At 38.8% G+C, this 22,739-nt stretch overlaps 1 protein-coding gene across 1 annotated transcript; it reads left to right on the top strand.

Annotated features, from left to right (window-relative positions):
- Nucleotides 1–1,081: 1,081 nt before the first annotated feature.
- On the top strand, nt 1,082–20,088 carry smad1 (SMAD family member 1). Its single transcript, XM_061718319.1, has 7 exons — nt 1,082–1,174; nt 9,389–9,931; nt 12,783–13,046; nt 13,132–13,248; nt 14,149–14,370; nt 14,603–14,859; nt 16,831–20,088. The coding sequence occupies exons 2-7, from the start codon at nt 9,532–9,534 to the stop codon at nt 16,972–16,974; spliced, it is 1,404 nt and encodes a 467-aa protein (XP_061574303.1). The 5' UTR covers nt 1,082–1,174; nt 9,389–9,531; the 3' UTR covers nt 16,975–20,088.
- Nucleotides 20,089–22,739: the final 2,651 nt, after the last annotated feature.

Below are 22,739 nucleotides of genomic sequence, written 5' to 3' on the forward strand. Positions count from 1 at the left end.
TATGTGCAGTTTAATGTGCAATTTTGTCGAAAATATTTTAAATATAATCAATGAAAAGGGAATTAGTCCATCTATTCTGATAAGCTGTAGAAAACTTCAGTCACCACACATCACAAGTTCTTCTGAATCTGCTGGAAGATGGATCATTACATTTTCATCCATGCATAGGAGCTCATTTAAGTTGAGTAAGTGACACTGGGAGTGTTCCTACATCTTTAATTTCTCATACTATGTTACAATATTAACAAAATGGTTGAAAAAATCAGTTTCACTCTTGATCGGACCTGTGGGAAGTTGAGATAGTGGCATGTGTAAGCATGTTCGGGTGCTTCCCCAGCTCTTATACACTTTTGTTCCCAGATAGACAGATCAGTGCTTATCATATCACAATCAAAGCAAAGGGGGAATTGAAAGGGAGACTTAACGAGGTGCAGTTCAAGAGTTCACTGCGGATAAACATGTCATATAGGCTACTACAAATGAGCGATGGCCATATTTGGTAAATAGACTCCCCCTTTCTATTGATTTAAATCAAGGGAAGGATAAGCAAATTTACAACTGAAGAAATCAAATAACTGTCTCCCAAATGAACTTTTGTCCTTTAATCCTAATTGAAGGATTTAGTTGCCCTTGGATAGCTTCAAAGGAGTAAAACGTAGTTTGACCGCTATATTGTGCAGGAAATAATAAACACTTTCAATGAAGTTCTGGGGGGAAAGGGGTCTTCTGATTTCTCTCTTCAAAATGGATTTAACATCCTGTCACCACCAAATAAAACGGGCAAGTTCGCCACCAAAGACTTTCTGAACTCTGAAAAGAAAACGTGCATCGCTGGGTTAATTACATAATCGATGTCCACAGGAGTGAATGAAGATGTTAGATGTGTAAAGCCTGAATTATGGTTCCGCGTTAAATCGACGGCGTAGCTGGTGCTCGTCGCCGCGTATCGCTACGCCGTAGCCTCTGCGTTGGTGTAACGCGGAACCATAAATCAGCCTTGAAAAGTAGGTCTCCTCGTTGTCGGGGTCTGCGTTCCGCGGTGTGATACTGGCGCTCGGCGGAGGGTGAGGCGGCTCCGCGACTGGCTGACGCCAGGACTCGCAGAGCGACTCCTGCAGAGGCTGCAGCAGGAGGGGCCGCAACAACCGCACACACAGACCTGGGGACAGAAAAGGTACAGTAAAGTTGTATTTGTTGTTTTAATGAGATAAATGACAAGTTTCGGCATGACTATTTTTACTCGCAACACTGTAGATGACTGTTTGGGGGGGAAAAAGTAGATCCCACCGGTTACCAGCTCAGCTTTGGAAAGCTTCAAACTTTTTTCTCTTCCTTTAACTCACAATGTCAGATTGGAGCCATTTCTGCTTATTTTTGGTGCTCTAGTAATGTTTTAATAACTGAAGCGAACTTGCTATTTATTTTAGGAAAAAAAACTCAAATGTTAAGGTTGTGGAAATCCAGCTTTTGAACGCCAAATGTACAGTACATATTCATCTCAAATCTCTCTTAATCAACACAAGCTCTTGTAACTTTTCATCAGAAAATAATAAACACCATCCTGTTTCTTCTTTTCTTCTCTTTTCTTTTTGTTTTTAAACAAGCGGTATAACATGTCAAGTTAGCAGACAGGATGTGAATAAATGGGTGGTGTTCACGTGTCAGATTTAAACTAGATGTCTCACCCATATGTGTGTGTGTGTGTGTGTATATATATATATATATATATATATATATATATATATTATGAAAACATATACAAATATATAAACACACAAACAATTACTTACAAATCTTCTGTATCCCACACATAAAAATATTGAATTTATAGAAAACAATATCGCACTAAAATCTGTATACAGAATTTTCCAAGATGAGTATTTGGAATGTTAGAATCAACAGATGAATGTGATTAGCCCACTAATCATTGAAGTTCTACATTACATAGTTTTTGTTTGGACCATAGCATGAGTAAAGGATTGATGGATATGAAATATAAAGTTGAGATTTAATTATCATACAAGATCATTTTCCTGTTGCTTTTAAAACTTTGAACACACATCAATTGGTGAGTTGGACAGATAAGACATGAATAACAACATAAGATTCAAAGAATAGTATCAAAATATACAAAAAGATAACTGACATTGAGCCCTTATAATGAAAATAAATGATTGGCCAAGGCCAAGACTGGTCAAGTCCATAATAATTTTCCACTCAAATGTTAGGAGCCCATATTTAAAAAAACAAGTTACATTTCTGTTTATTTTATCAAGTTGATTTCATATAAATAAATGAAAATATGTATAAATAAAAGACAAGTATGTAGTATTTATAATGTATCTGCTTTTCTCTTTGGCTTCTAAATCAGGATTGACGAGTAGTATTTTTGCATCACGCTGTTGTAAATTTGTATTCTGATGTCATAAAACCAACGGAAAGTGTGTTATCACTAAGGAAGTACTGTTGCAGAGTATTCCACTACGATTATCAATGAATGTGCTTACCCTCCGACCTGTGCAGGACTTGCTGTGGTTTCAGTTCTTGTTGAGCATGTGCAGTTATACCAAAGTGTTAATGCATCTCAGTCTTTGTAAGAGGAAGGAGGAGAACCGGAGAGTGAAAGACGTACAGCGGTTCAGGCTACATCTCCTGACATTATTGAAGATGACATATCAGATTACCCGAAAGGACAGGAATTTGTCCTTGTTCGTGCTACAGTTCCAATTGGATTTTTGTTCTGTAGTTTTAAGCAATGTTTAAAAATTAAACTTGTTTTTTTTGTATTACCTTTGATTTGAAGTTGGGGTCAAGCCTCCTGTATGACAAAGCAGATTTGATTGTAAGAAGCTTTTATAAACGCATTTCCTGTACTTTCTCATACCAAAACCTTAAATGGAATTACATGTAGCCCTGGAAGACCTAAAATCTTCCAGGGTTATTTGTTATTTCTATCTGGCTGGCCGGCTGTTCTTGTTTCCATCTGCTATAACATCTATCGCAGCAGACAAGGTGCAAATGTAGGAAGATAACATCTGTGTATCTTGTAACAATAGAGCTGATGAGTTGATAGTCAGATCAGTCAAATCAGGTATTCAATGTGACAAAAATCCCGGTGCTTTGTGTGTTTGCATGGTCCGGATAGCGTATCCTTGATGTGACAGGGTGAGGTGTCCACCCTAACACAACACAAACCCAACACTGAGTGCCGAGCATGTTTGAGATGGTTGCTGGAAAACCCACGTGTTTGCTAGTTATGCCAGCTGTGGTTGTGTGTGAACTGATGTGTCTGGGACATAAAGAATCTAATTTCGGTTCGGTCCCTAGTAGGCAGGACATTACTGAAAAGTGTTTTGCAATTTTCTGGTGTTTTCCGTGTCTTAGTCCAAGTGGCGTGTTCACTGGATTTCATTCAGTTTAATTGTAGTATAGTTTTTACTGTCTCTGAGCTGTGTACATGTTTGTATTTAAGGGAAACCGCAACCTCAGTGACTAAATGGAGCCTCTTGGGTCAGTGCTATGTCTAGTCGGTAAGAGTAACACATCATGTCTGCCTGAGATTATTTTTAAGGTTTGTTTTTAGACCATTGTATTGACCAGAGACATTGTGGCTCAAATCTGCATTTGCTTGCTGCTGGGGATTAGGGCTGCAACTAACGACTATTTTAATAGTCGACTAGTCACCGACTATTGAAACGATTAGTCGACTAATCAGATAATTAGTAATTTTTTTTAAAATTTAGTATGAGGTTGCATTAATTATGTGGCAAATGATAATAAACACAAGAAAGATGGCACTAGAGCTCTGATATAGCGGGACTGTTTTCTTCATCCTGCTCCCGCTGAATTTCTGACCATTACCGCCTCCAACGTGTGTGTTCCACTCCTGCCCCTCCCGCAAAACTCATGAATTCATGCCCGCACGGCGCACAATAAAGATGCATTGTTTTAGTGTCTTCTCCCTTCACGCAAAAGAAATGTCCAGACAAATCTATCTGATTTAATGTTAACATGATTATTGTGGAGTTTGATGGATAATTGACAGTTCATAGGCACCTGACTGAAAGTTAGATGCAAATCCATCATTTTCATCAGCGCACAAGCCTTTTTTCGCCTTTCGCGCTGCATCAATTATGTGATTGAGGTTATAGCAACGAGAGTAGCTGTGCGTGGCTCAAATAATACTAATAAATAACATAAAATAAAGTTTAGAATGAAACAAATTAATTTAACAAATGAATCGCTTGGTCATTACATTGCTTTGGAGGGAGAGAATGTTTCTGACCGACTGCGGTCCCGTGCGTCTCTCTTCCAAGATGCGCCACAGACACTAAACGCAGTTTCTCCAAATATCTGACTTAATTTAATACTTTGTCAGGCATAACGTTAAAGCTTTCTTTTAAAGCCAAAATATGCTTAATATCTTACCAAGGCGAGTCCGTTTTGTTCAGCACTCCGACGTGCTTTCTCTTCAAATGCATTACCGACGTGCTCCCGTGAAAAGCAACGTCGGCTTTGCAAACCTTGCAAGTCATATTTTTATTCACCGTATCGAGGCTAAAATGCTCCCAAACTTTTTATTTTATTTTTTATCAAAGTTGTATTACCCGCAGCTGCGCTCAGACTCTGTCGTGCATGCGCGACTCGACAGAGATTGTATTGAAGTGAGACGCCTCACTCCATTGGAGAAACACGTCTGGCGACAATTGTCGACAATGGAATTCATTGTCGACAATTTTGATTATCGATTTTTGTCGACAACGTCGACTAATCGTTGCAGCCCTACTGGGGATGGATGATATTTGTATCAACTCAAGTATTGATGGTTGAACATGCACCTAGTACGGTATGCATATTCCATTATCACCTGGTTTAAATTTATTTCTTTTTTCTTTTCTTTACAAATGACAATACAGGTTTTGAAGAGTCGAATCTATATTAGGTCTGCATCACACTTTCATTCAAAATTATTATATTTGCATTGTTTTAAATTACAGACAAACCGCAAGTTCACGCATTTGAGAAACGGGAAGAGGAAATTGCTCATTTCTTTTTCATTTTAGCTTTGTTTGTCTCCCTTGGGAGAAATTTGGCTTGGACAAAGGGAATACTTCACAGCACTTCTTACTTATTATATGATGGTTTTTATAAAATATCCGATTGCATTTGTTCAATTATTTTCTATATAAGTTAATGTCAAGTATGCGTTGAATTTTGTGACCAATATTTTTGGAACCTGTTTAAGAATTCAACATCATTGCCTGCCAATGGGCTGCATTATTATTTTGTATTTGTGAAAAAAAAACATATGGCAACATATGTCAAAACGTATGGCATCCTTGCAGATTCATCATTAAAGACTCTTGAATGTATTTAATGTTCAAGTGTGTAGTCAAGAGTGTTCTCAGTTTGTCTTCCTCCAAAACACCCAGTCAGTCTTTGATCTCCAGCTTAACCATCACTCTCCCTTTCTTGTTGTCTTTCTGGCCCTGCATTAGTCCTCTTTTCTTCCTCTCTTTCTCTTTATCTATCCCCCTCTCTCTTCCTGCTCTCTTCTGTTTATAGCCAGTGACTCCATTGAGCGGGGGTTAATGGAGGCCCCATCCAGGACCCTGCTGATAAATAATGTAGCTTCTTCATAATGCCCATCCCTTGGGAGGGTCCAGAGAGCATCATTACTGCCTCCTCATCCTACATAGCCCAGGCTTAAATTGATTAACAGACACTGGAGCAGTGCAAAATGATCCATGTGGCTGGTGTAGTGGCTAACAGCTCACACCAGGTGGGTCAAAGCCCCCGCCTGTTAGTGTCCCATGATCCCACTCCTTGCTTCCATTATCCTCGATGTCTGTCTGGTTCGGTAACTGATGACCACTGCCCTGACTCGGCTGAAGAAAATGTCCCAGGCTTTTTTTTTTTTTTTGATAATGGAACCGATGTGTAAAATATGCCGTCGCAACTCCACTGCAGGAATTTGTTTGACTTTTTATTACCTGCATCAGACATGGAAGTATCATACTCCAAGCTTGAAGGCCACATATTGATGAATTCGGTTGAATACTTGCGTGTTCCACTAAGGAGCGGCACTGGCATCACTGTATCTGAATTATTAGATACTGTAGTGGCCACCAATTACTAAGGAAAAAAAAGAAGGTAAAGGAATGACATTACACTTTAATACCATGTTCTTTCTGACCTCTGCAGATCTTGGAGTATCTTAGCTCATTAATGTTACCTATTGCATTGTCAATCTTGACAGCTATGTATATTTACACATTTGGCGCAGGTGTCAGCCAAAACCTACTGGATTGTTGGTCTAATCAAAGTCCTTACTATATAATATCTGTAACTCACTTCTGTAGAAGCACTTTTGCCTTATATGCTCAAGTAATCCATGTAAGCTCAGTCAGGAGTAAGCTTTGTAAGGTAAAGGCTCGTGTTTTTCACATTATGTATCTTAAAATGTCCCTTTTGATGGAAATGTGTGAAAAATAGGTCTGGACTTTTTCCAGCATTAATGTTCAAACATGGACTTCACAGCTAGAGAGTCTCCACTGGAAAGGTATTTTAACAAATCAAAATAATCTGGAGTTGCACCTGAGTAGAGCGTATAGGTAGCAGGACACAATAAAAAAGTATGCTTTGGCAATCCATGTTTTGTGTGTGCATGTGTGTCAAAAATGTTGGATTTCATCTATTGTCTTAAAGACAAGAATCAGGTATATCTGAGACTGGTTAAGCTCAAAACCGTGAAATATCGGCCACACCAGCTGATTGATGCATCACCAATCACTGCTAAACTAACTCTCCCTAAGCAGAGATTTGGTAGCACATAGTTGTCTCCAAGTAAAAGCACTTAAATGGACATGGTGATAGAATATTCAACAAAGATTGTCTGAATGAATACACAAATGCCATTTAGGATATTTTTTGTATTTAGGGTGGAATTTGTTAGTGAATTGTTCAGAAAGGTGATGTAAAAAAAAAAGTTGTTATGTCATCCCAGTCTATACATAGATGTAGGAAGCGCAAGGCAGATTGGCGCCTCTGTATTTTGACTGCTGCACAGACAACTCGAAACGAGCATTGTCTTATGTGGCAACATAGTACCATATCAGGCCCTTCGAATAAACATGTGGTCAGACAGGCAGTTGGATATGATTGACCGTCAGAGTTGGAAACTTGAACAAGGCATGGCGTACAGCTGCAGCTGAATCATAGCAAAGGGTTGTTAAGTCTTCCCCAGATGTTTCAGCACAGCACTTTCTGCTGTCTTAACATCTGAAATGGATTAAAATTTGAATTTTTTTTTGCACTGCTAGTCTTGTGTAATGCATATAGTGCTGGATATTACTGGGAAGTCATCAACTGAGTTCTGTGGCTGCACGTAGATCAAAATGACTTCATTTGTGTCTCCAAGGTGAGTCTGATGCCAATATGATGTTTCAGTTTTTGCATTTTGAACTGTGAGCATGATGTGTTCTGCTCAGTCTCAGCTCTGAAGTACATGCTGTATTTTCTTTGTTTAAAGATGCACTGTGTTAGTCTTTTATCATAGACTGACAAGGTCAAGGAGTGGAAATAATGATGAAAAATTCCTAAAGGTTCATAATCATGTTTAAATGAAGGGAATTAATGAGTTTGATGTACAAGAGCACCCAGCCAGAGCAGATAACGGGTACAGCTTGTTCTTTTTTTGGAGACTAAGAAAAATGTGTTTCAAGGTCCCAAAATACAGAGAAACAAAACAGATAAGTCTGGTTATATTTACAGTCTTGTTACTTGGTGTCTGATCAGAGCCTGATTTATTTGAAATTTGCTGAGCCACTGATTCATGTGAAAACAGAATTTCAGGGCCTATTCCTTGTTTTTGTCATGTTGGAAAGTTGTTCACCAGCAGCATATAGTGAGGAGAGATCTTAAGCCACAAAGACAGCTGTTTTCTTTTGATCCCACACAGGTATGCCCCCATCCTTTTTATGTTAGTAGTTTTGTGTCACCTTTTATTGAACCACTGCTATTGAAATGGCAAAGATAATCATAGTTGTAGCTTACACCATTCACTGTGCTGGCACTCATAAGTGTTAAGAGGACTTGTTCGCATCAAACCTCCCTGCCCGTTTACCGGTATGATGTATTTTACACATGCAGTAGTTGACAAAGATAGAAATGGCTCTTCATCCCATAATCTGCAGGGCCAGGAATAACTACAGAGCAGTCTTAATGATGTATTTGTTCCTGCTCAAATGAAATCCAATATACTGCAGGGTTTACTGTCAGAGAGGGATGCGTCCTCATCCATGCGCCTAGAAAGGATAAATGCTGGTGGATTTCTGTCAGGCTGTTTATTTGATTCAGGCCTTGCATCTGAACATTTATCCACAGCCAAACCTCATCCATAACTAAATTGTATCGGCCTAATTGCATTCTGAGAAAAATTTGAAAAGAAGGTGGAACAGAAAGTGCTCAATGTGCTTTTGTTTTTTTTTTTTTGTTTAAAAGCTAGAACGCATGCACCCTCTGGACACTGAATTGGTCCAGTGGGACTTCAGTGAATGGACCCGTTTGTACTGGCATCCACATGCGCTGCCTTGTTATTGTCCAGCACGTTGCCATATTCTTCCACAAAAAGTGACAGGGAGCAAAAATAAAATTCTTGATGAAGTGTGTTGTTCAGTCAAATTGGAATCATCGATTTATGAATTTAAATTTTGTGAGGAAATTGACAACAAACTGAATAAATTGCCTGATAAGCAATTTACCCAGAAAAATCTGGGATGCCTGGTTTTACCATCATTCTATTTTTATTGTACAGTAATGTCATAAATCATGTTTAACAATGTGTTAACGGTACTTATAATGATCATTTATATTCCTGCCAAATATTTATATCACAATATAACTATGTAATGAAATATTTACAGCAGGTGATGATTGAGACATTCCTTAACAGGCTTTTTCTGAAGCTAATGTGGGCTGCATTCACTATGTGAAGTCCTTTGCTGTAAATGATGTAAGTAATTAGTGGTAATGTGACAAGCCATATGGACAGGAAGTTATTTGGAGAATGTCTGTTGAAGCTGATGGTCACATCAGGGTGTCTGCAGAGTCTCACTGGCCAGTTTCCCAGAAGTCATGAGTGACACGACTATATCCAACTACACTCGTGACATTACTGTTGTCCTCACCGATGAATAACGCTCTACATTAGTGCTTGTGACGTTGTAATCGAAGAACAATCAATTTATGTTCTTGTTTCATGGCTGCCGCAGCTCTATAAGGGGGAGGATAGGAAGCAGGATAACATCTGCCAAAGTACGAGAGTGATTTAATTTTTTTTATTTTTAGATTTTAACTTGTGAACATATTCTTTTCCTTTTCTTTTTAGTGACCCTCAAAAGGACACAGGACTGTGGGAGTCGTACCTGGTTGCTCAACCATTCAAATAATACTTTGCCCTTTAACCGGACTGTCTCCCGACACTGTTCAGCCGCTTTCTTCAGGAGAGTTGAGGAGGTTGGCTTGTCCACCATGAATGTCACCTCACTCTTCTCTTTCACGAGCCCGGCAGTCAAACGGCTGCTTGGTTGGAAGCAGGGAGATGAAGAAGAGAAGTGGGCAGAAAAAGCTGTGGATGCGTTGGTTAAGAAACTGAAAAAGAAGAAGGGGGCCATGGAGGAGCTGGAGCGGGCTCTCAGCTGCCCAGGACAGCCAAGTAACTGCGTGACAATCCCTCGTTCACTGGACGGACGGCTGCAGGTGTCCCACAGGAAAGGTCTGCCACATGTCATATACTGCCGGGTGTGGCGCTGGCCTGACCTGCAGTCCCACCACGAGCTGAAGGCGCTGGAATGCTGCGAGTACCCGTTTGGCTCCAAACAGAAGGATGTGTGTATCAACCCCTACCACTACAAGAGAGTCGACAGTCCAGGTAGGGGATATATTCCTGTAACTATGGTGATATTGACCTGAATAATCTATCAATTGTCAGTGACATTAAATACGGACCTATAATAGATTTTACTTTAAAATGTTCTTTTCCTTCAGTTGCAGTCACAAAAAGTAGGAAGCTTTCTTGCATGAAATCTTAATTAGTTGCACATTCACAGAAGATGCACACCTTTTGAATTAAAAAAAAAAAATGTAGACACCAGCACAAAAAGGAAACCAAGGTTGAGATATTATAACTGTTTTTACAATTTGGATTGGTGCCTCCCCCACATGTCTGTGCACTTCGTGGCTGACTGCATCAGAACTGCTATTCCCTGGTTTATTTTGTCAAGGTTTTTTTTTTCCTTTTTACAATAGAAACTATGACAAAAGAGCTCTGTTCATAACTTTTAAAATATTTAACAGTCTAAAGTGTATTAGGTTCATCAAAAATTCCTCTCTGTCTTTTACTTTGACAACATCAGACTTGATATTGATCAGATGTTTATTAATCTTATGCTTCTCTTGCATCTGTTATTTACCCTTTTTTCGGTATGGTAAAGCCACACCCATGTAATATGTATTACTATAATTAACTATGTTACAAATGTTTAAATCATTGTGAAATTTAAAAAAAAGTAGGTAAATTCATAGTTGAAATAATCCCATTGTGTGTTTACAAATATAAACACAGATAAAACTCTTGTTAAGAAGCAAAACAAATAAAGATAAAACCCAGATAAGCTTTCTTACAAGTGTTCTAAGAGGGGATAATTGATAGCCATGCCTCGGGGTTTCGTCTGCAGAGTTGCTGCAGAAGTCTCTTTGTAAATGGAAAATGAGGGTCAGCTGACAAGATAAAAACAACTGTGTGCAGGGTGCTAAGTGTGTAAAGGGCCAACTGTGTGTGTACTTGTATGTGTGTGCACATGTTCATTCATTTGTGTACGGAGCAGGAAATTCCATCTGCGGGAGAACGGGGGCTTTGTTTTGGGCATGCCCTGTACTACTTTTTTTTTTTCTTTTTTTGAATGCACATATTGACTCACACAAGCACACACCACCCTGCACTTGCACACATTTGAGCAAATACAAGGCCACACACTCCCAAATACACACATACCCACGACCACAGGCACAGTTTCTGTGAGGATGACTGGAACAGGAAGACGGTCACCCAAACACAATGGGAGGAAAGAGTTGTTGCCTGCCTCGCACACGTTTTGTTGTTGCAGCGAGTGCAAGACACAGGGCTAAGGTGATTCAACCCCACCAGCACCTGTCTCTGCCCCCCGCCCTTAAAACCACCCACCTACTCAGGCACACATCCTGTCAATCCCCCCCTATTCTACATAACGCCACAGCTGTCCGCCTGCTCCACATTTAACCTTTGAAATAAACTGCTACATTGATGTATTGGCTTGTTACGGCACACAGAGACTACCTTCAGACCTTCAGGAATACTGACAGAGGCGCGCGCCTCATCTAAAATTTCAGCACCCGCTTTATTTATCTGCACAGGTATTTATAGGCACAAGTGGAGCGTATCACTGTGGTCTCTACTGCACCTGAATGGCCCCTCAGCAGGGATATTTACCCCAAGTGATGAATTCCACAAAAACGCTTTGCCTCACAACGTCTTTCAGAAGAGAAACCTGAGAGTTTGAGCCAAATAGTGCTGGCTCAGACCAACTGCCTGCAAGCTGACATTTGAAAAATGCAGCAACATCTGCGCTCAGAATGTTGAAACGCGAAGAGTGCCAGAAAGAAATTTCTTTATTAAGCTGGGATCAAATAACTTCAATGAGTTTATAATTATCTTTGGATCGACACGATTGCAAAATAGTGCTGTTTGTAAGCAGATTATGTTGATGAACCTGGTTGAAGAGGTCAGGAATAACAGGAACTTCTGTTATTTATAAGAACCCATCCTTTATTTGTAACTGATAATGCCTACTTAGGGTCGCAGGGATTGGCTGAAGCCTATCCCGGCTTCTTTGAGTGAAAGACAGTTTATTTATCGCACAATATAAAAGCATTACTACATAAGTCCTTTGTAGACAAATTGAAGATCACCTATTTATTTATATATATATATATATGTATGTTAGGGATGGGCGGTATGGACTAAAAAATGTATCACGATAATTTCTGGCATTTATCCCGATAACGATAAAAATGACGATAAAAAAATACCAATTCAACTCCACCTTTTTAACTATAAATCTATCTCGCTCTCAGATCCGCCATGTTTGTTACACAAAAACATCATCAATGGGAATTTATCCTTTTTTCTTTCTTTCTTTCTGGCTCATTTCTTTCTTTCTTTCTTTCTTTCTTTCTTTCTTTCTTTCTTTCTTTCTTTCTTTCTTTCTTTCTTTCTTTCTTTCTTTCTTTCTTTCTTTCTTTCTTTCTTTCTTTCTTTCTTTCTTTCTTTCTTTCTTTCTTTCTTTCTTTCTTTCTTTCTTTCTTTCTTTCAGGCTCATTTCCTTCCTTCCTTCTTTTTTCCCTTCCTTCCTTCTTTCCTTGTTTTCTCCCTCCCTTCCTTCCTTCCTCCCTTCCTCCTGCTCTCTCCTTCCTTCTTGCCTTCCTCCTTCCTTCCTCCTGCTCTCTCCTTCCTCCTTCCTTCCTTCCTTCCTTCACGTACGTTGTGCGTGGATTTAACGCAGAACCATAAATCAGCTTTACACAAAAACATCATCAACAGGAATTTATAATTTTTACCGCGAGATGACAAATTCTTATTGTGAGGAATTTTTTTGACGGTTTATCGTGAACGGTAAAATATCACCCATTCCTAATGTATGTATATGTATATTTTTTTTTATCTATTTTTTCCTTTTTATTTCCAGTACTTCCTCCTGTCTTGGTACCAAGGAACAGTGAATTTAATGCCAAGCATACAATGCTGCCTCGGTTCCGCAACCCTCTTCAACAGAACGAGCCACATATGCCCCAGAATGCTACCTTCCCAGAATCCTTTCCTCAGGCCACCACCGTGCCTTTCCCCCATTCGCCGGGAAACAATTACCCAAACTCCCCCGGAAGCGGCAGCAGCGCCACTTTCCCGCATTCGCCATCCAGCACTGACCCGGGCAGCCCATTCCAGATGCCAGGTGAGATCCTATAGTTGATGATCCTTTTTCCATTTTCTCCATCCCGGATCCTATGAATTGACTCTATTCTCCCACACCTGTACAGAGACCCCCCCTCCTGCCTACATGCCCCCAGAGGAGCAGATGACTCAGGATTGCCCACAGCCAATGGACACCAACCTCATGGTCCCAGCCTTGCCCCTAGAAATTAGCAACCGGCCAGGTAACCAGAGCAGTTTTCTCTTTCCCATACAAACCAGTCACATGCTGCTTTGTGTTTACGTGTGTCATTGTGAAAGACTAACAAATCTAAACAATTTAAATACAGATGCACTGCACTGATTTCAACGCAGAGTTCTTGAAACTATGGTACTTTATCCAGTTTTATGTGTTAAAAAAAGAAAAAAAGACTGTAGTTTTCAGATTGATTACTGAAAATGGTTTGATGGGATAGATGACACGTGTTTGTGAATAACTCTTTTCACAGATAACTAATTTTTGTGCAGTTATATGCAGTTTAGTTAGCCTCGGCACATATCAGGATAATAGACTTTGTTTCTATCCTTCACATGAAACCCACAAAGTATTTGCACTTTTTAATCATCGTGCACACAAAAGCTCAGAGATTCTGCCCACGACTGGTGATGGCAGTTTGGGGAAAAGCTAATGAAAGTTTTGTTAGCTGGAAGTGGGAGTTTCTTTTTTTGGGGGGGGGTTCTTTTGCACAAGCTGCATCCTGTACAGGAGGGCACGTTTCTATTGTAGGCTAGCCCTGGGAAGGGGACAGACAAAACACACCTGCCAGTCCGTGCCACGCTACAGAGGAAGTTTGGCAAAGGTGTGTGCTTAGATAAACATGATTTATTCCTCTCCCAAAAAGGGTGAGACTACCTCGGATTGGCTTGGACAAGTAAATGCAGATAGCTTCCACACTTCAAAATGCATCCACTTTGATTTTGGTTCAGTTGTAAAACGTAAGAGGATGTGTGTTAGTGTGAGGGCATTAGTAGGTCTCAGCAGTTTATCCGTACAACAGAGTCTCAGAGGTGTTATAAAAGTCTTTTTTCTGCATGGGAGCTGTTCTCGGCTCACCCATTGGCCTGTTAATGTGTTTCCTGTGCAGATGTGCAGCCGGTGGCCTACGAGGAACCCAAGCACTGGTGCTCCATTGTTTACTATGAGCTCAACAATCGGGTCGGAGAGGCGTTCCAGGCTTCCTCCACGAGTGTGCTGGTGGACGGCTTCACGGATCCCTCCAACAACCGCAACCGATTCTGCCTGGGTCTGCTCTCCAACGTCAATCGAAACTCTACCATTGAGAACACTCGGCGGCACATCGGCAAAGGTACATTTTGTCAGTAACTAATCCATCAACTGTCGGTAGATGAGTCTACATCAATTCATTATGTGAACTTAGACCAGGACTTAGAATTGAATAGAAAAATAACAAGAAATGCACACACCCAATTTAAGATTTAAAACACTGATGTTTTGGTTGATGTTTGTTCATAAAAATAAAAACAACAGTTCTGGTAATTAAGACAACTATGTATTAATACTCTCCTCCTGCTTCTTAGGTGTTCATCTGTATTATGTTGGCGGGGAGGTGTATGCAGAATGTCTGAGTGACAGCAGTATTTTCGTCCAGAGCCGTAACTGTAATTACCACCACGGCTTTCATCCCACTACTGTGTGCAAGATTCCCAGTAGATGTAGCCTGAGGATATTCAACAACCAGGAGTTTGCCGAGTTGCTGGCCCAGTCTGTCAACCACGGCTTTGAGGCTGTTTACGAGCTCACCAAGATGTGTACCATCCGCATGAGCTTTGTCAAGGTAATCTGGTGGAGATGTATTTTTTTATAAACAGAAATAAATGAAGAATGATACATTTCTGGGCAGTTTAAGTTATCACCTTTTAAGAATTTGATTCTAAGGGACGATTGAGTCTTCAAGTTGAGTCATGTATGAGTTATCTGTGTCAGAGCTCTCTTTTCTTATCTTGTCTTATCTATCAGTAGAAATGTCGTCTGTACTGTTTACATAGTAAATAAAAATGACAGCGAGACAATGCGGATGCTTGACAACATCAAATCGGTTGCTTACTCAAAAGAAAAAAAAGAAAAACTAGTCTATTTTAAGGACAACTGGTAAAAGCAAAAAACGTATGCCATGTCCAACGTTTAACTCATTACTTACCAGCTATTACAAACAGAACATAGTTCACTCTTACGGTATACATTTACCCCACAATACAGTGCTTTTTTATAGTAAATGTACACTCTTTATACTGTGTACTATTCTTTGCCTTCACATTCACACACAGATGAGGACATTGAGAGCAATGTGGGGGTTCAGGGCAACCTAGGTGATGAAGTCAAACAGCAGTATTACTCTGTAACTTCTCGGTCCCGCTGGGTGCAAGGTCCAGTTCTGCTACGGTTCTGCTCCATCTTTACTGTGACCTCAGTTCCCATCAGGAGAAGCAGAGCGCTTTCAAGCACTGCCTGCTCGGCTGGAGATTAGGGGTTTACCTAGGGCTGGGCGATATATCGAGATTTTAATATATATCGATATATTTTCAAACACGATATGGTACGAGACAATATCGTTTATATCGATTTAAAAAAAAAAAAAAATAATAATTATTTTTTTTTTTACATTTTTTTTTTTTAATGATTTTGATATAGATTATTTTGTGACAAATTGACTTGAATGTTTTATTTGAGATTTGCACAAATGTTTTGTTATTTGCACAACTGTCAACCTCAGTGGAAAAGTCTGCCTGTTACTGTCTACATTGTATTAATTGCACAGTGTATTTTAATTTAATTGTTATGCAGGAAAGGGATATTTGTTTTATTTTATTCAAGAAGCATTTTTATTCTATATATGCAGGCAGTTTATTTTTATTTCATTTGTTTTATACATTTTGATATTGTGCAGACCTCTGTTAACAAAGGTGCCTGTGTGACATTTGGCACGAGGCTTTGTATTAAAACTGACTGTTTTTTTAAGGGTTTGCCTCAGAAAAAAATGAAGCTAACAGAGATGCTATGCTATAATGCTTTGGGGGAAACCCCAATTAAGGCACCGAAAAAATATCGAGATATATATCGAGTATCGCCATTTAGCTAGAAAATATCGAGATATGACTTTTGGTCCATATCGCCCAGCCCTACCCAAAGGTCTTAGGGTCCCTTCATAATGACGCAGAAATTTGCTTGTTTAAAGACGCATTTCTTACCCTTTGCTATACTCGCTGGTATAATACAAAAAGGTTAAGTGTCGTCATTTTCATCTTCTAAAATGAACCTTTCCTGGGTCAAATCTTTTCTGAGACCCTCTGAATTGTTTCCCTCTGGCTTCCACATGTTTACAGTCATTCATTGATGATAATGTTGATGAATGAGACAAAGCTGGTGGGATCTTGATCGTGCTGTGTTGTTTTGAAAATGGAGCAGAATCTCTATGCCATTTCTTGGGTCTCACTTCCTGCCAGCTTGATCTGCTGCATGTAAACTGATCTGGTTAAGCAGAATAGACGTCAGTGTGCATCTTTATCAGGGCAGAGCGGACGTTTGTTTCTGGGAAGCTTCTAAACCGTTTCACTGCATTTCTGGTGGTACCATTTCATTGATTACAAGGACCGCAGTACAGCGGGATCCAGCAGTACTGCTGCTATTAAAGAAAGCATTGGCAATCTTCTAGATGCAAAAAAAAAGGACAATATTTTGGAAGAAGATCAACAACAAAGAAATACAAGACAATTTAAAACCAAACATGTTTTTTTCCCCCTCCTTTCAGGGCTGGGGAGCAGAATACCACCGTCAAGACGTGACCAGTACACCCTGTTGGATCGAGATTCACCTGCATGGTCCGTTGCAATGGTTGGACAAGGTGCTGACCCAGATGGGCTCCCCCCACAACCCTATATCCTCGGTTTCCTAGGCCTCACTGTCCCAGGGCCTCACTGTCCTCAGCCCCGTGGCTCTCCATACCCCAGCATTTTGATTTAATCGCAAGAATAGCAGCTAACTGGTCCCAGAGTGGTTTGTGGTTTAGTCTGTCGTCCTTAACTGATTGGGTTTTGACTAAAAACCAAGCTGATCAGGGACCTGTAAGGTAGTAAAATGAATAGGTTTGTTTTGTACTTGAAGGACATCTGAATTGGGCACATTTACAGACTGGGAGAGGAATAAGCAAAGTGAGCATGATGCAACTGGAAGATACTTGATCATTGTGACCAACTGTAATCATTAGACCATCACCCTCATCAAGGCAAGTATCCTCTCTGATCTTGCTCCCACAATTTATTTTCCTTTTTTTTTTAATGTTCTATTTCTCTGACTCATGACTAGTTTGCATCTAAATATTCCCTCAGAAATCCAGTTGTACTTGTGTAGTTACAGTAGTTATGGGACATTCCAGGTCGCCAAAATGTTAGATTGGCTGATGTTTTCTGTCTGACTGCAGTGGATTGGTATGAAATGTTTTTATGAAGTGTACAAAGTTAGCAGGGACTTGGGGAATGACCGATGTGGCAAGAAAACTTCTGTCATCTTCCAAGTATGCTGGTTTCTCAAAATATTAATTCAAGTTCTTTTTAAGTAATTTTACTCTTAACGTGAAAATAAAATCCCACAACAAAAATCATGACTAATAATAACACAGGGGCAACAGTAGGGGTGCTTTATGTGTAAAGTGTTAGGTTTAGAGTGGGGCATGGGACTAAAAAGGGCATTTCAGATATAAATGACTAAAGTTTCGATGTTGCTCATTTGATGTTACAGTTTTGTTTTGTTTTTGTTAGTTGTTTTTTTTAATGAATTTTAAGAAGAAAAGAAAGAATAGTGTCTTGCTATATTACTTATTAAAGTATGTGCTGTGCAGTCTGGTTTTGCAATGCATAGTATGGTTAGTGTAGTTATGCATTTAAGACTGCAAACTGAACGTGACATGAAATCAAGGCAAACACGAGTAATGTGTATTTTATTTCTTGCTGTGTGCTCTGCAGCAGAATCAAACGTGTCAAATACAGAGTGGCACTGTGGATGTATACACTGTTCACTGTTTAGAACAATGCCATGATTCCAGATGTTACTAAACTTCACATAACATTACATCTATGTGCACTGAAAATAATGTGTAAAATAATATACAATAGACAGAAAAATACTTATTTTTAATGGGGGAAAAATTAAATCTTCTATCCTAGAAGTTTAACTTGCAGTGTGGAACTTTATTGCCGCCCTTCTGGCAGCGAGTGTAATTACATAAACACTTCTGATGATGCTTACAATGTTATTATCATCTGTCGTTTCTACTTTACTGTTATTGATCCACTGAACAGTTCCTGACTTCCTTTTTTTGGTTTTTTATCTGGAGCTTCAGAGGCTTTTTTTTTGGATGCTTCCCAGGTTTTTTTCAGCTAATGCTCAGCTGTGCTTTTGGTTGCTGTAACGTCCACTGCCTCCATCTCATTGGTCGCTCCCCTCTGCAGCTCTGACAAACCAGTCAGAGCCGGTTTTATGCCGTCTGGCAGTGCGGGAGTGCAATTTGATTTCATACTTCTGTGTACTGCAGAATATAAAGACGATTACTTGGCGATGATAGGCTTAATCAGGTCCGAATGTAACGGTTGTTCGATTATACTTACGCATGACACTCCAGCTTTAATCTATGCTTTCGAGTCACTCTTACACTCGTGCAGAAATTCCCACTGAATTGTTTCACTTGTGGGTTGCTTTTACTCCACTCACCAACTGGTTTGGGTTCAAGTCTAGACATGGTTTCTATTTTTAAGCCTGATGTCTTGTTCTTTTCTCCTGATGTATTGGCTCGTTATCTTGCTGGAGGACTTTTGCTTTATTACTTGCCCTTTACTCACAAAATTTTATTTCTAAAATGCTGTGTTTGAAGGTGCAATAAAACAGATTTTTTTTTATCGGCCTCTGTGCAGACAGAAGCTTTGTGAAGCTGTTTTCACACTCCAAAATGAGAGAACTGATCCAGGCATTCATAACGGACTCGAATGCTTCCAAGTGACATCTGTGTTGGGCATAAAAGACGCCGTAAACGATGCAAAAACGTCTATTTCTGCATGCTTTCTGCAACACGCCAAGAATAGATCCTTCACAACTCTGCCTAATGATTAATGTTGATATAAATACCACATGTGTAATACCACATAATCCACAGCACATACTGTATTTTAATACTTCATTAGCAAATATCACACATGGATGAGTGTGAGACAACAACTCTCACGTACGATTATCTTCTGCTCGCGCAGCATCTCACTCAAAGTCAAGTTTTTACCTTGGAGCTGGTTGGCTAAACTCTCGAAGTAACCTGGGAAAGTTGTGGATATTTGCACGCTTACATATCATCAGGAACATTTCTAGTGCGTATGTGAAAATGGGCCGAGTTATCAACAAAAGTTGAGGCGTTCGTTTGAATTGTTGGCATTATATTTGAAGGGTTAAATTAACTCCCTGCTGAAGTAAAATTAAAGAATTTGTCAATTTCATTACTCCTTCATTTTCCCCAATTAAATGTATGCAATGTATTAGAACTAAATGTGCTTTAATTACATTAACCTTTGCCTTTGATGCTACACTTTCAGGTTATTCACTGGACTTGAGTTGTTTAACATTTATCAAAAACATGGAAAAATGGGGTTGTTCTAAAATGTTTGAGAGATTGTGTAAATATTTCAGTGACTGACTCATTCTCTTATTGCAGTGACCGAGCAGAATTTGTTAAAATGAAGTAAGGGGAAAATGTTGCATTCAAGTTGGGTTTTTTTTCTACAAAATGCAGATTTGCCATGATTTTCTCTCGCTTCCATCAATCCTTTTTGCTGTTTCACTGTTAAACTCATTACATTCTTTTTTTGTATAATTGAACGTGTTTTTGCTTTGTCTGCACTTTTATGTGTTGCCTCATTTTTTTGGCCTTTTTCTTTTTCTGTTTTGCTCAATAAAACTCCCAGAAAAGCAGTTTTATTCCATGAATATCAAGTCTACTGGAAGATTGAATAAAATTCTGTCTCTTTTGTGATCACTGTTTTGGCACGTTTTTTCGCGTGTGTGTGTGTGTGTGTGTGTGTGTGTGTGTGTGTGTGTGTGTGTGTGTGTGTGTGTGTGTGTGTGTGTGTGTGTGTGTGTGTGTGTGTGTGTGTGTGTGTGTGTGTGTGTGTGTGTGTGTGTGTGTGTGTGTGTGTGTGTGTGTGTGTGTGTGTGTGTGTGTGTTTTGATTGATTTGAATTGTTTATTTCGAACACATAAAGGAAAAATATAAGAATTTAAAACAAATTCAAAACATACAGAAAAAAAGCAACAACAAAAACGTAATACAAGCAGGGGAAAAAAAAATAGTGTCCGAAAAGGAGCAGGTAGAAGTCAAACTTATTTTACCCTTCCCCTTTGTTACCTCTATTATAAATTAAACATAAATATTAATAATAAATAGCTTCTAGTTTACACCATTAGGCTACAGATTTTCCCATTGGTTGAGCCTTTGCACCTAACCAGCTAACAAACACTATCTTTCCTTAACTTAACTCCTCCTCAATCAAATAACTTCACAGAATTTCCTTTTTGTACCGTTTTTTAAATTGATTTATATTTGTACATTGCTTCAACCCATCACCCGAACCATTCCATAGATCCACTCCAACAACTGAGATCCACATGCTTTTCCTTTTAGAATGAACACATTTTCCTCTTAAATTATAACCCCCCTCACTGTCACAAAATATTTTCTGTAAATTGCCTGGAAGTGAATCAGTTCTCGCTTTGAATATGATTTGTAGAGTTTTTAGTTTGACAATGTCCCAGAATTTCAACACATGCGACTTTAAAAACAATGTGTTTGTGTGAGCCTTATAACCCACATTGTGAAGTATCCTGATTGTTTTTTTTTTGCAGTCTGAATAGCGGTTGTAAATTGCTTATATATGTGTTGCCCCAAACTTCCACACAATAATCCAGATATGGTAATACTAGTTTTATAATCCAGCATGTATTTTGTTCTCCCCAATATTGCTACACTCTTTGCCAGTTTTGTTCTTATATGATTTATATCGGGTTTCCAGCAGATTTTGTGATCCAGTATCACTCCCAGAAATTTATTTTCATACACCCTTTCAATGTGTACATTATTGATCGTTATTTGCACAGTATCAATTGGGATTGTGCGATTTCCAAACAACATAAATTTAGTTTTCTTAAGATTTAAAGATAATTTGTTAACATCAAACCAGTGTTTTAATTTTTTCATTTCTGCCGTGACCAACTCCAAAAGCTGCTGTAGATCTTCCCCAGAACAAAAGATATTTGTATCATCTGCGAATATAACAAACTTAAATATTGCTGATGCTTTACATATGTCATTAATGTATAAAATAAAGAGTTTAGGTCCTAACACTGACCCCTGTGGGACCCCACAGGTAATGTCCAAAAGAGTTGACTTATGATCGCCCATCTGCACAAACTGCTGTCGGTTCTCAATGTAACTTTTCACCCACCTCAGCACCACCCCTCTTATACCAAGCCTTTCTAATTTATTAATTAATATATCACGGTTAATGGTATCAAATGCCGTTTTTAAGTTTAAGAATATTCCTACTGCATATTTCCTGTTATCTAAACTATTGATAATTTATTCAGTCAATTCCATTATTGCCATTGAAGTTGATCTGTTTCCTCTAAATCCGTACTGACTGTCAGTTAATAAATTATGCTTTTCAATGAAATCATCTAACCTTTGGATAAACAGCTTTTCCAGTATTTTAGAGAACTGGCAGAGTAGAGATTCAGGCCTATAATTTGTGAACTGATGTTTGTCCCCAGCTTTGTATAATGGAATGACTTTTGCAGTTTTCATTTTACTTGGAAATATACCAGTTGAGAATGATAAATTACAAATGTAAGTTAGAGGATTTGCAATACCATCAATGACTTTCTTAACTACTGTCATATCAATTCCATTCAAATCAGTGGATGATTTATTTTTGCAGTTATTAGCTATATTTATGATTTCAGTTGTTTCTACTGGTTTCAGATATATTGAGCTTTGATTCCCTTACAACATTTATTTTTCCGGCCAGCTGTGGTCACACGTTTACAAAAAAGTCATTGAACCCATCAACTACTTCATTCATATCATTCACTACTCTGCCATTGTCTGTAAAATAATCAGGATAATTAGTATTGGTGGAGCTATTTCTAATAACACTGTTTAATATATTCCAAATTCTTTTAATATTATTCCTATTGGTCTCTAATAATTTGATATAATATTCCTTCTTGCATATCCTCATAATATTGGTTAGTTTGTTTTTGTATCTCTTATATTTGTTTTCTGCTTCCATAGTCCTATATTTCATAAATTGTCTATATAGAAAATTCTTTTTTTTACAGGCATTATGCAGTCTTTTTGTGATCCATGGCTTGTCTGTGTGTTTTTTTCTGCTGTTGCATTGTATTATCAGACAATTTTTTTTATCATATAGTGACTTAAATATTTCTAGAAATGTTTCATAGGCTGTGTCAACAGTTTCTTTTCCATAAACAGTATTCCAGTTTTGTGATAATAATTCAGTTCTGAAAGCGTTCAATGATTCATCTGTTCCACTCACTAAGCTGCTTTCCCTATGATTTGTAAATATATTATCAATTAGGGTGGCGCAGTGCGTTGTGATTCTGCTT

Source organism: Cololabis saira, chromosome 1, assembly GCF_033807715.1.
Source record: "Cololabis saira isolate AMF1-May2022 chromosome 1, fColSai1.1, whole genome shotgun sequence".
NCBI lineage: Eukaryota > Metazoa > Chordata > Actinopteri > Beloniformes > Belonidae > Cololabis > Cololabis saira.

Bases quoted from the DNA above. Each gene is read 5' to 3' on its own strand.
- smad1 (XM_061718319.1), top strand. From the start codon at position 9,532: ATGAATGTCACCTCACTCTTCTCTTTCACGAGCCCGGCAGTCAAACGG. The intron at 13,047-13,131 runs GTGAGATCCTAT...ACACCTGTACAG, and splicing joins CAGCCCATTCCAGATGCCAG to AGACCCCCCCTCCTGCCTAC. The intron at 13,249-14,148 runs GTAACCAGAGCA...TTTCCTGTGCAG, and splicing joins AGAAATTAGCAACCGGCCAG to ATGTGCAGCCGGTGGCCTAC.